General features: G+C 52.6%; 1 protein-coding gene across 3 annotated transcripts in view; it reads left to right on the top strand.

Moving 5' to 3' along the window:
• The window catches only part of osbp2b (oxysterol binding protein 2b), an 89,771-nt gene that overhangs the window by 3,390 nt on the left and 74,512 nt on the right, over positions 1-11,869 (top strand). For all 3 annotated transcript variants that reach the window (XM_061260005.1, XM_061260006.1, XM_061260007.1), the window contains exon 2: positions 5,620-5,828. In XM_061260005.1, the coding sequence (XP_061115989.1) occupies positions 5,620-5,828 (209 nt within the window). The remainder of the gene's footprint in view (positions 1-5,619; positions 5,829-11,869) is intronic.

The following is an 11,869-nucleotide window of genomic DNA, read 5'->3' as shown; positions in this document are numbered from 1 at the left end:
CGGCCGGTCTGAGTGGGGTTTGAGTCCCGGCCGGTCTGAGTGAGGTTTGAGTCCCGGCTGGTCTGAGTGGGGTTTGAGTCCCGGCCGGTCTGAGTGGGGTTTGTGTCCCGGCCGGTCTGAGTGGGGTTTGAGTCTCAGCGGGTCTGAATGGGGTTTGAGTCCCGGCCGGTCTGAGTGGGGTTTGAGTCCCGGCCGGTCTGAGTGGGGTTTGAGTCTCAGCGGGTCTGAGTGGGGTTTGAGTCCCGGCCGGTCTGAGTGGGGTTTGAGTCCCGGCTGGTCTGAGTGGGGTTTGAGTCTCAGCGGGTCTGAATGGGGTTTGAGTCCGGGCCGGTCTGAGTGGGGTTTGAGTCTCAGCGGGTCTGAGTGGGGTTTGAGTCCTGGCCGGTCTGAGTGGGGTTTGAGTCCTGGCCGGTCTGAGTGGGGTTTGAGTCCCAGCCGGTCTGAGTGGGGTTTGAGTCTCAGCGGGTCTGAGTGGGGTTTGAGTCCCAGCCGGTCTGAGTGGGGTTTGAGTCCCGGCGGGTCTGAGTGGGGTTTGAGTCTCAGCGGGTCTGAGTGGGGTTTGAGTCCTGGCCGGTCTGAGTGGGGTTTGAGTCCCAGCCGGTCTGAGTGGGGTTTGAGTCTCAGTGGGTCTGAATGGGGTTTGAGTCCTGGCCGGTCTGAGTGGGGTTTGAGTCCCGGCCGGTCTGAGTGGGGTTTGAGTCCCGGCCGGTCTGAGTGGAGTTTGAGTCTCAGCGGGTCTGAGTGGGGTTTGAGTCCTGGCCGGTCTGAGTGGGGTTTGAGTCCCAGCCGGTCTGAGTGGGGTTTGAGTCTCAGTGGGTCTGAGTGGGGTTTGAGTCCTGGCCGGTCTGAGTGGGGTTTGAGTCCCGGCCGGTCTGAGTGGGGTTTGAGTCCCGGCCGGTCTGAGTGGAGTTTGAGTCTCAGCGGGTCTGAATGGGGTTTGAGTCCCGGCCGGTCTGAGTGGGGTTTGAGTCCCGGCCGGTCTGAGTGGAGTTTGAGTCCCGGCCGGTCTGAGTGGGGTTTGAGTCCCGGCCAGTCTGAGTGGGGTTTGAGTCCCGGCCGGTCTGAGTGGGGTTTGAGTCTCAGTGGGTCTGAATGGGGTTTGAGTCCCGGCCGGTCTGAGTGGGGTTTGAGTCCCGGCCGGTCTGAGTGGGGTTTGAGTCCCGGCCGGTCTGAGTGGGGTTTGAGTCCCAGCCGGTCTGAGTGGAGTTTGAGTCCCGGCCGGTCTGAGTGGGGTTTGAGTCTCAGCGGGTCTGAGTGGGGTTTGAGTCCCGGCCGGTCTGAGTGGGGTTTGAGTCCCGGCCGGTCTGAGTGGGGTTTGAGTCCCGGCCGGTCTGAGTGGAGTTTGAGTCCCGGCCGGTCTGAGTGGGGTTTGAGTCCCGGCCAGTCTGAGTGGGGTTTGAGTCCCGGCCGGTCTGAGTGGGGTTTGAGTCTCAGTGGGTCTGAATGGGGTTTGAGTCCCGGCCGGTCTGAGTGGGGTTTGAGTCCCGGCCGGTCTGAGTGGGGTTTGAGTCCCGGCCGGTCTGAGTGGGGTTTGAGTCCCGGCCGGTCTGAGTGGGGTTTGAGTCTCAGCCGGTCTGAGTGGAGTTTGAGTCCCGGCCGGTCTGAGTGGGGTTTGAGTCTCAGCGGGTCTGAGTGGGGTTTGAGTCCCAGCCGGTCTGAGTGTGGTTTGAGTCTCGGCGGGTCTGAGTGGGGTTTGAGTCCCAGCCGGTCTGAGTGGGGTTTGAGTCTCGGCGGGTCTGAGTGGGGTTTGAGTCCCGGCCGGTCTGAGTGGGGTTTGAGTCCCGGCCGGTCTGAGTGGGGTTTGAGTCCCGGCCGGTCTGAGTGGGGTTTGAGTCCCGGCCGGTCTGAGTGGGGTTTGCATGTTCTCCTCGTGCCTGTGTGGGCTTCCTCCAGGCACTCTGGTTTCCTCCCACAGTCCAAACACACACACAGGTTAGGCTGCAGCCCTGCCGTCAATGAGCTTGTGGGCTCAGTCTGCCTGCCTAGCCTGCCCAGTGTAAATAACGGCTAAATTTGATTATTGTGCTCAGGTCTCCTCCCATAACAGTACAGTTCCGTTATCAGTAAATGTCATGAAGGACCCATAATCTTTTGAGGGTTAATCGCGCACGGTTCACACATTAGCGCTCGTGGCTGTGGGCCCATTACTCCACAGTCTTCACAGTTATGGGCCTGTAATGCTTTTTTTAATGCATGCACGTTTTCCAGTGAGATGTGAGTGAACCTAAGACTTTTACTGTTTTAATGATTGAACTGAAGCAGAAATGCCCAGTGCCATTGAAGAAAATTTAATCACAGATTGTCCCTCATTATGGAATGAGCGAATAAGCACTGATGAGCATTGACCAGATGGAATTAGTAATTGAATGTTTATAGCATTGTAAATCCATCAAGAAAGTGACAACAATCTTCAGAGTGGAACCCTTTCTTGTTCTTTATGGAACCCTCTATCCTAGGTGTGTAGTGTGAAAACTCCCAGACAAGGAACCATTTTACCTGGCAAAGAACCCTTGAACTAGATGGGGTACGTCTATGGAATCACAAGGTTCCAAAAGTAACCACGAGTGTAGAATACTGTAAATAGTAAAATCATATTTACACTGTTGGGTAACTCAGTCATAATTCTTCTTAAAATGCGTCTGAAATGGCCACAGTGTGAAGTCTCTTAACACATCCTAACATGCCTGAACAGAAAATATTATAAAGAAAAGGTGTTTTTACAGGGCGGAAGTGAAGTTCTGTGCCGATAGCCTGAGGCGTGTGTATATGTGTAGAAGAGTGTGTGTGTGTGTGTGTGTATATGTGTAGAAGTGTGTGCGTGCGTGCGTGCGTGCGTGCGTGCGTGTGTGCGTGCGTGTGTGTGTGTGTGCGCGCGTGTGTGTATCATAACCCTGGTGTTCTCACATGGATGGATGATGTGTTGGGAAAGCTGGGAGGTTGTGCTGAATAAGATTAGATGTCTGAACATCCGCCAGGATGTAATCAGGATATTAGCGCTGTAATTTGTTGGATTGCACCAGACCTGTTCTGATTTAGTTCATCTTTATCTCATCAGTCACCACTTAATCGCAGCTAATGCCTCTACACGTGTGAGAAGAAGGGTTACGGGGAGACGTGTAACGGGTTCTGCCGAGGCCACAGCCCCCGCCAGGCCCAGTTTGTGCATGAACGTACCCCAGAATCGGACTCGTGTTCTCGGGCAGTTTCTGTGCGCTCCCGGGGCGGTCTCTGGCACTCTGGGCTTTCCGTGTTCTTCGCCTGTAACCATCGATTTACACGGGACCGGGGACGGATTCGAAATTTAATCACAAACGCAAACATTCGCTCGCCCCACACCGCAGCGTACGTGCACCTGTGTAAGGTACTTCTTATGTAACCATAGAAACCGCTGGTCACCGGTGTCATTGATTCTTTTGTATTTGTTGTTGCTATTTTTAGCTGTTTGAGGTCACGGCGGACAAGTATAGCACATTGTGGAATATTATGAGTGTAAACGATTGTTATGCAACCCACCCTCGTCAGACCTACCTGCCTGCGTCAGTGGCAACTCACTGAGACGCACGCACTCTCTGTTCTAACGGAGGATAGAACGGCCATTCCTGCCCACATACTGTATAAATCACCGATTTGTAATTCCACGGTGTCTTTAAATAATTCAAATGGACACAGTGTACAGCGCAGTCCAACAATATAACCGGTGAGAGCCGCCGTCGGGCGTTGGCAGAGGTTAAACTGTGCGTGGCTGCGAAGCTCTTCTGAGAGAAAAAACACTGCGATGCGTTTTCTGCCCAGTTAAAAGGGCTGTGACTTTCGTGTGGGGAGTCATAAACCACCGCTCTACGGCTGACCCGGGATCACAATACCCGTCCCTGATATCTAAACCCAGTCATTATGCGCAACGTAAACCTGATCCGGGGTCAGTGCGTGGGCAGAAGTTGAGGCACACAAGGCCCCACAGTCCCACAACACTGCTCTGTGTGTTTGTGTGTTTGTTTCCTTCATTGTTGTGCGTTTGTGCTCTCCGGCTCACGGACACACAATGGCCCTGTTGTCCTGCATTCTGCCCCTCTGAATGCAGAGTCATGGAGTGCGTACACCCACACACACACACCCACACACTCACACACCCACACACTCACTCACACACCCACACACACACACTCTTCTACACATATACACACACACTCCCACACACACACACAGACCCCCACACACTCACACACACACACACACACACACACTCACACACACACACACACACACACACACCCACACACTCTTCTACACATATACACACACACACACACCCACACACTCTTCTACACATACATACACACCCACACACTCACACACACACACCCACACACTCTTCCACACATATACACACACACACTCTCTCACACACACACACACACACACACACACCAACACACTCTTCTACACACAGACACACACAGACACACACAGACACACACAGACACCCACACACTCACACACTCACACCCACACACTCTTCTACACATATACACACACACTCACACACACACACCCACACACTCTTCTACACATATACACATACACACACACACACACTCACACCCACACACACTTCTGTACATATACACACACACTCTCACTCACACCAACACACTCACACACACACACTCTCACTCACACCCACACTCTTACACTCTCACACAGTCTTCTACACATACACCCACACACTCTCACACGTGTATATACACACACATCAACTTATGCACTGTACACACACACACACACACATCAACTTATGCACTGTACACACATATGCACATACACTTGCTCTTGTGGAGCACACCACTGTTCCATGTCTACAAACATCGTTTTTAGTGTGAAATATTTCGTCTGTAAACCGGTCACAAGCAAAATTCAGTTTGCTATTGTTAAAAGGGTGACAACAGGAGTGTGTTTGTTTGTATTGTGTGTCTGAGATCAGCGAATAAAAGGTGGTTTAAAAATGCAGGCAAGCCTTCAGGAACAAGCAGCAGCACGGAAAGCCTGTTTTTGTGGCTCCCTCTCTCCCGGGCTCTTTGTAGTCGGGTTTTTCTCTGCTGGAACGGAGCTCAAACAGCACCTCTTCTGTAGAGCAGCATTGTTAAACAGCTGTGCATGAGTATCTTGGCTCTGCAGAGTCTTTCACACACCAGTAGGCCCGAGCAACCTCCCCGACCTGGCAGCTGTGCATCCGCAACGGAAAAAACCAAAGAAGAAGTCCATCTCAACAAGTATTCTAGTCTTGTATTGAGACTGAATGTCTTATTTGTTTTACTTTTATATGAACTTAAACAAATAATATTGCCAATTAAGGTATTGTAAGGCTGTTTGACTCATTAAAAATTTGCCAATAGGCTAAGAACATTTCCCTTGTCCAACTTAAAATGAGTTAAGATTTTCTACTTGAGGGAGAGAGGGGAAAAAAAAAGATCTTACTGCAAGACGGAAAAACTTGTTGACGATGGACGTTTTCTGCCTCTTCGTGACTGAGCACACGAAGCGCACGACCCAACGCTCCTCTCCTGTGCCCTGTCCGTGCGTCCGTGCGTCTGCGTGTCTGTCCGCGTGTCTCTGCCCCCGCAGGACGCAGGCGGAGATGGCGCACACCTGCCGCGGCACCATCAACCTGGCCACGGCGCACATCGACACCGAGGACGCCTGCAACATCGTGCTCAGCAGCGGCGGCCGCACCTACCACCTGAAGGCAGGCTCCGAGGTGGAGCGCCAGCGCTGGGTCACCGCCCTGGAGCTGGCCAAGGCCCGGGCCATCCGCATGATGCACGACCAGTCCGGTGAGCCCCCGCCTCTGCCTCTCTCCTCTGCCTCTCTCACTCTGCTGTCCTCCTCTGCCTCTCTCCTCTGCTGTCCTCCTCTGCTGTCCTCCTCTGCCTCTCTCCTCTGCTGTCCTCCTCTGCCTCTCTCCTCTGCTGTCCTCCTCTGCCTCTCTCCTCTGCCTCTCTCACTCTGCTGTCCTCCTCTGCTGTCCTCCTCTGCCTCTCTCACTCTGCCTCTCTCACTCTGCTGTCCTCCTCTGCCTCTCTCTCACTCTGCTGTCCTCCCCTGCCTCTCTCCTCTGCCCCGCGCCTCTGCTGTCCTCCTCTGCCTCTCTTTCTCTGCCTCTCTCACTCTGCCTCTCTCACTCTGCCCCGCTCCTCTGCTGTCCTCCTCTGCCTCTCTCACTCTGCCTCTCTCACTCTGCCTCTCTCACTCTGCTGTCCTCCTCTGCTGTCCTCCTCTGCCTCTCTCACTCTGCCTCTCTCACTCTGCTGTCCTCCTCTGCCTCTCTCCTCTGCCCCGCGCCTCTGCTGTCCTCCTCTGCCTCTCTTTCTCTGCCTCTCTCACTCTGCCTCTCTCTCTCTGCCTCTCTCACTCTGCTGTCCTCCTCTGCTGTCCTCCTCTGCCTCTCACTCTGCCTCTCTCACTCTGCTGTCCTCCTCTGCCTCTCTCACTCTGCTGTCCTCCTCTGCCTCTCTCACTCTGCCTCTCTCACTCTGCTGTCCTCCTCTGCCTCTCTCACTCTGCCTCTCTCACTCTGCTGTCCTCCTCTGCCTCTCTCACTCTGCTGTCCTCCTCTGCCTCTCTCACTCTGCTGTCCTCCTCTGCCTCTCTCACTCTGCCTCTCTCACTCTGCTGTCCTCCTCTGCTGTCCTCCTCTGCCTCTCTCACTCTGCCTCTCTCTCTCTGCCTCTCTCACTCTGCCTCTCTCTCTCTGCCTCTCTCACTCTGCTGTCCTCCTCTGCCTCTCTCACTCTGCTCTCCTCCTCTTCCTCTCTCACTCTGCTCTCCTCCTCTTCCTCTCTCACTCTGCTATCCTCCTCTTCCTCTCTCACTCTGCTGTCCTCCTCTTCCTCTCGCATTCTGCCATCCTCCTCTTCCTCTCTCTCACTCTGCTGTCCTCCTCTTCCTCTCTCACTCTGCTGTCCTCCTCTTCCTCTCTCACTCTGCTGTCCTCCTCTTCCTTTCACACTCTGTTATCCTCCTCTTCCTCTGTTTCACTCTGCCATCCTCCTCTTCCTCTGTTTCACTCTGCTATCCTCCTCTTCCTGTTTCATTCTCCTCTTCCTCTGTTTCACTCCTCTTCCTCTCATTCTGCCATCCTCCTCTTCCTCTCTTTCACTTCTCTGTCATCTCCCTCTTCCTCTCTGTTATCTTCCTCTTCCTCTCCGTCACCCTCCTCTTCCTCTCCGCTCACGGTCATTAGCGGCCTCATTAGTCCGGTCCTGCCTTGGCACTCGTTATCCTGCAGTTCCCTCAATGTCAAGCAGCACTCAGCGTAATGAGCAGGATTTCATTACAGGACTGTGAAATCTGATTACAGGGGCCATGCAGAGGATCCATCCCCTGGTACCCAGTGCATCTGCTATTGTGATATAGAGCAGATAGTGTACTCTGGTATTGTGATATAGGGAAGCTAGTGCAAGTTGGTATTGTGATATTGAGAAGGTAGTGCAAGCTGGTATTGTGATATTGGCTAGATACCACACTCTGCTATTGTGATATAGTGCACTCTGGTATTGTGATATGGGCAGTTTGGGTACTCTGGTATTGTGATATGGGCAGTTTGGGTACTCTGGTATTGTGATATGGGCAGTTTGGGTACTCTGGTATTGGGCAGTTTGGGTACTCTGGTATTGTGATATAGTGCACTCTGGTATTGTGATATGGGCAGTTTGGGTACTCTGGTATTGTGATATGGGCAGTTTGGCTACTCTGGTATTGTGATATGGGCAATTTGGGTACTCTGGTATTGTGATATTGGGCAGTTTGGGTACTCTGGTATTGTGATATAGTGCACTCTGGTATTGTGATATGGGCAGTTTGGGTACTCTGGTATTGTGATATGGGCAGTTTGGCTACTCTGGTATTGTGATATGGGCAATTTGGGTACTCTGGTATTGTGATATGGGCAGTTTGGCTACTCTGGTATTGTGATATGGGCAGTTTGGGTACTCTGGTATTGTGATATGGGCAGTTTGGGTACTCTGGTATTGTGATATGGGCAGATGGGGTACTCTGGTATTGTGATATGGGCAGTTTGGGTACTCTGGTATTGTGATATAGTGCACTCTGTTATTGTGATATTGGGCAGTTTGGGTACTCTGGTATTGTGATATAGTGCACTCTGGTATTGTGATATGGGCAGTTTGGGTACTCTGGTATTGTGATATGGGCAGTTTGGGTACTCTGGTATTGTGATATAGTGCACTCTGGTATTGTGATATTGGGCAGTTTGGGTACTCTGGTATTGTGATATAGTGCACTCTGGTATTGTGATATGGGCAGTTTGGGTACTCTGGTATTGTGATATGGGCAGTTTGGGTACTCTGGTATTGTGATATGAGCAGGTTGGGCACTCTGGTATTGTGATATGGGCAGTTTGGGTACTCTGGTATTGTGATATGGGCCGTTTGGGTACTCTGGTATTGTGATATGGGCAGGTTGGGCACTCTGGTATTGTGATATGAGCAGACAGTGAGCCCCGCTGTAGAGTGTGAGCTCTGGGGGAGCATGCCGTGCCAGTCTAGAACATTCCGTCTCGTTCAGGACGTCGGCCGCTGGGTCGTGACGTTGTGACAGTTGCGGTTTCACCGCGTGACACCGCGCTCACTCCGAGACCGGTGTGTCCTCTGACATTTTAAAGCGGGGCGAGGCAGGGTATGAAATTGCACCGGGTTGATGCGATCTATAAACGGCTGTGTTTTCACCCGGGTGGCCACTAGAGGGAGCCATTTCAACGAGTATTGTTCGAAAGCCAGCGCCGATCTGGAATCTGCTTTTATTTGTCACCCGAGAGACACGATCGCAGGGACGTTGAAACTTTTCATCAAAATGCTTCTTCTCTCATGGGGCGTTCCTCAGAGCGAGGGTTTTCTGGGAATCTGGCGATGAGCTGGACTGTTGTGATCCGCTGTCCGTCATTTGACATTCAGGCCAAGCCTCCTGTCCATCACTTCCCTGCTGAAGGTGATGTCATGCCTGACCAGTCAGGGCTGGAGTGCAGTCCTTTCCCAATGGTGGGGGGAGGGGGGGGGAGGGGGGGACCCATGTTCCATGTTCCTGAGCTCACAGCTCTGTGTGTGTCCTTCTCTCTCAATGTGTGTGTGTGTGTCTCTCAGTGTGTGTGTGTGTGTGTGTCTCTCTTAGTGTGTGTCTCTCTCAGTGTGTGTGTGTGTGTGTGTCTCTCAGTGTGTGTGTGTGTGTGTCTCTCTCAGTGTGTGTGTGTGTGTGTGTCTCTCAGTGTGTGTGTGTGTGTGTCTCTCTCAGTGTGTGTGTGTGTGTGTGTCTCTCTCAGCGTGTGTGTGTCTCTCAGTGTGTGTGTGTGTCTCTCTCAGTGTGTGTGTCTCTCTCAGTGTGTGCCTCTCTCAGTGTGTGTGTCTGTGTGTGTGTGTCTCTCTCAGTGTTTGTGTCTGTGTGTCTGTGTCTGTGTTTGTGTGTGTGTGTGTGTGTGTGTGTGTTTCTCTCAGTGTGTGTAGAGGAGGGCTGGTGGAGCCTGTCTCTCAGTGTGTGTGTCTCTCTCTCTCTCTCAGTGTGTGTGTGTGTCTCTCTCTCTCAGTGTGTGTGTGTGTCTCTCTCTCAGTGTGTGTGTGTCTCTCTCTCAGTGTGTGTGTGTGTCTCTCTCTCTCAGTGTGTGTGTGTGTCTCTCTCTCAGTGTGTGTGTGTCTCTCTCTCAGTGTGTGTGTGTCTCTCTCTCAGTGTGTGTGTGTCTCTCTCTCTCAGTGTGTGTGTGTGTCTCTCTCTCAGTGTGTGTGTGTCTCTCTCTCAGTGTGTGTGTCTCTCTCTCTCAGTGTGTGTGTGTGTCTCTCTCTCAGTGTGTGTGTCTCTCTCTCAGTGTGTGTGTGTCTCTCTCTCAGTGTGTGTGTCTCTCTCTCTCAGTGTGTGTGTGTGTCTCTCTCTCAGTGTGTGTGTGTCTCTCTCTCAGTGTGTGTGTGTCTCTCTCTCAGTGTGTGTGTCTCTCTCTCTCAGTGTGTGTGTGTGTCTCTCTCTCAGTGTGTGTGTGTCTCTCTCTCAGTGTGTGTGTCTCTCTCTCTCAGTGTGTGTGTGTGTCTCTCTCTCAGTGTGTGTCTCTCTCTCTCTCTCTCTGTGTCTCTCTCTCTCTGTGTGTGTGTCTCTCTCTCTCTCTCTCTCTGTCGCTCTCTCAGTGTGTGTGTGTCTCTCTCTCAGTGTGTGTGTCTCTCTCTCTGTGTGTGTGTGTCTCTCTCTCTCTGTGTCTCTCTCAGTGTGTGTGTGTGTCTCTCTCTCTCTCAGTGTGTGTGTGTCTCTCTCTCTCAGTGTGTGTGTCTCTCTCTCAGTGTGTGTGTGTCTCTCTCTCTCAGTGTGTGTGTCTCTCTCTCTCAGTGTGTGTGTCTCTCTCTCTCAGTGTGTGTGTGTCTCTCTCTCAGTGTGTGTGTCTTTCTCTCTCAGTGTGTGTCTCTCTCTCAGTGTGTGTGTGTGTCTTTCTCTCAGTGTGTGTGTGTGTGTCTCTCTCAGTGTGTGCCTCTCAGTGTGTGTCTGTGTGTGTGTGTGTGTTTCTCTCATTGTGTGCCTCTCTCAGTGTTTGTGTGTTTATGTGTGTGTGTGTTTCTCTCAGTGTGTGTGTGTCTCTCAGTGTGTGTGTGTCTGTGTGTGTGTGTGTGTGTGTGTTTCTCTCAGTGTGTGTTTCTGTGTGTGTCTCTCTCAGTGTGTGTGTCTGTGTGTCTGTGTGTGTGTGTGTGTGTGTGTCTCTCTCTCTCAGTGTGTGTGTGTGTGTCTCTCTCTCTCTCTCTCTCTCTCTCTCTCTCTCTCTCAGTGTGTGTGTGTGTGTCTCTCTCTGTGTGTGTGTGTCTTTCTCTCTCTCAGTGTATGTGTGTGTGTGTGTCTCTCAGTGTGTGTGTGTGTCTCTCTCTCTCAGTGTGTGTGTCTCTCTCTCTCAGTGTGTGTGTCTCTCTCTCTCAGTGTGTGTGTGTGTCTCTCAGTGTGTGTAGAGGAGGGCCGGTGGAGCCTGTCTCTCAGTGTGTGTGTGTCTCTCTCTCAGTGTCTCTCTCTCTCAGTGTGTGTGTGTGTCTCTCTCTCTCTGTGTCTCTCTCTCAGTGTGTGTGTGTGTTTCTCTCAGTGTGTGTAGAGGAGGGCCGGTGGAGCCTGTCTCTCAGTAGGCCCTCGCCCTGCTACCCTGCTGTAATTAGAGAGGGCCTTTGTGAGGTGCAGCTGCCTGTGTTTAAGAGCGCCGTCGCTGTGGGAAGCGTGGGCGCAGGAGAGCGCACGCTCCTCTCTCCCCGGCCGTCAGCCCTGCCGATCAACCGGATGCCAACAATTACCCACCTGTTACTCTCTCCATGGGGCCTTGTTCCAAGGGCGGGAACCGCCACGGATCCCCGCGGGGTTCTGTTCTCCGTTTCATCACCGGCTTGTTTTAGCAGATTGGTGAGCAGGGCGCTGAGTCGGTGCTGGGACCAGCTGGGTGTTACGTTTTCCGGAAGCTTCTGCGGGGGACTTGCGCCTGGCATCCCGACAGGAGGAAGGTGTTTCTGTGGACGGGTGTCGTCTCTCTTCTTCGTCTTCTGTGGTGGACCGAAGTGCTCTGTGGTCACTCTCACTGGACGATGGCACACAGCGTGCTGACTAAAGTCCCAGAATGCATTTCTGCACCCCACTGTGCCCACTCCCTCTTGGAGCCTGTGCATTATCAGCAGAGTGTCAGTCAGAATCGGGCTGGGGTCAGAGGGCAAAGGGCAGAGGGCATCAGCCAGGGTTTTTTTGGGCTGTGGGTCCCAGGGTGGTCTACGTTTGTCTGAGCCAACATCTACTCCTCCTATGGCTGTAATTCCTGTTAGTGAGGGGAAGAGACTTCTAACATCCCCTGTCTATCCTACTGTACTGC

Source organism: Conger conger, chromosome 11 (genome assembly GCF_963514075.1).
Source record: "Conger conger chromosome 11, fConCon1.1, whole genome shotgun sequence".
NCBI lineage: Eukaryota > Metazoa > Chordata > Actinopteri > Anguilliformes > Congridae > Conger > Conger conger.
This window is presented reverse-complemented; position numbering and strand designations above follow the sequence as displayed.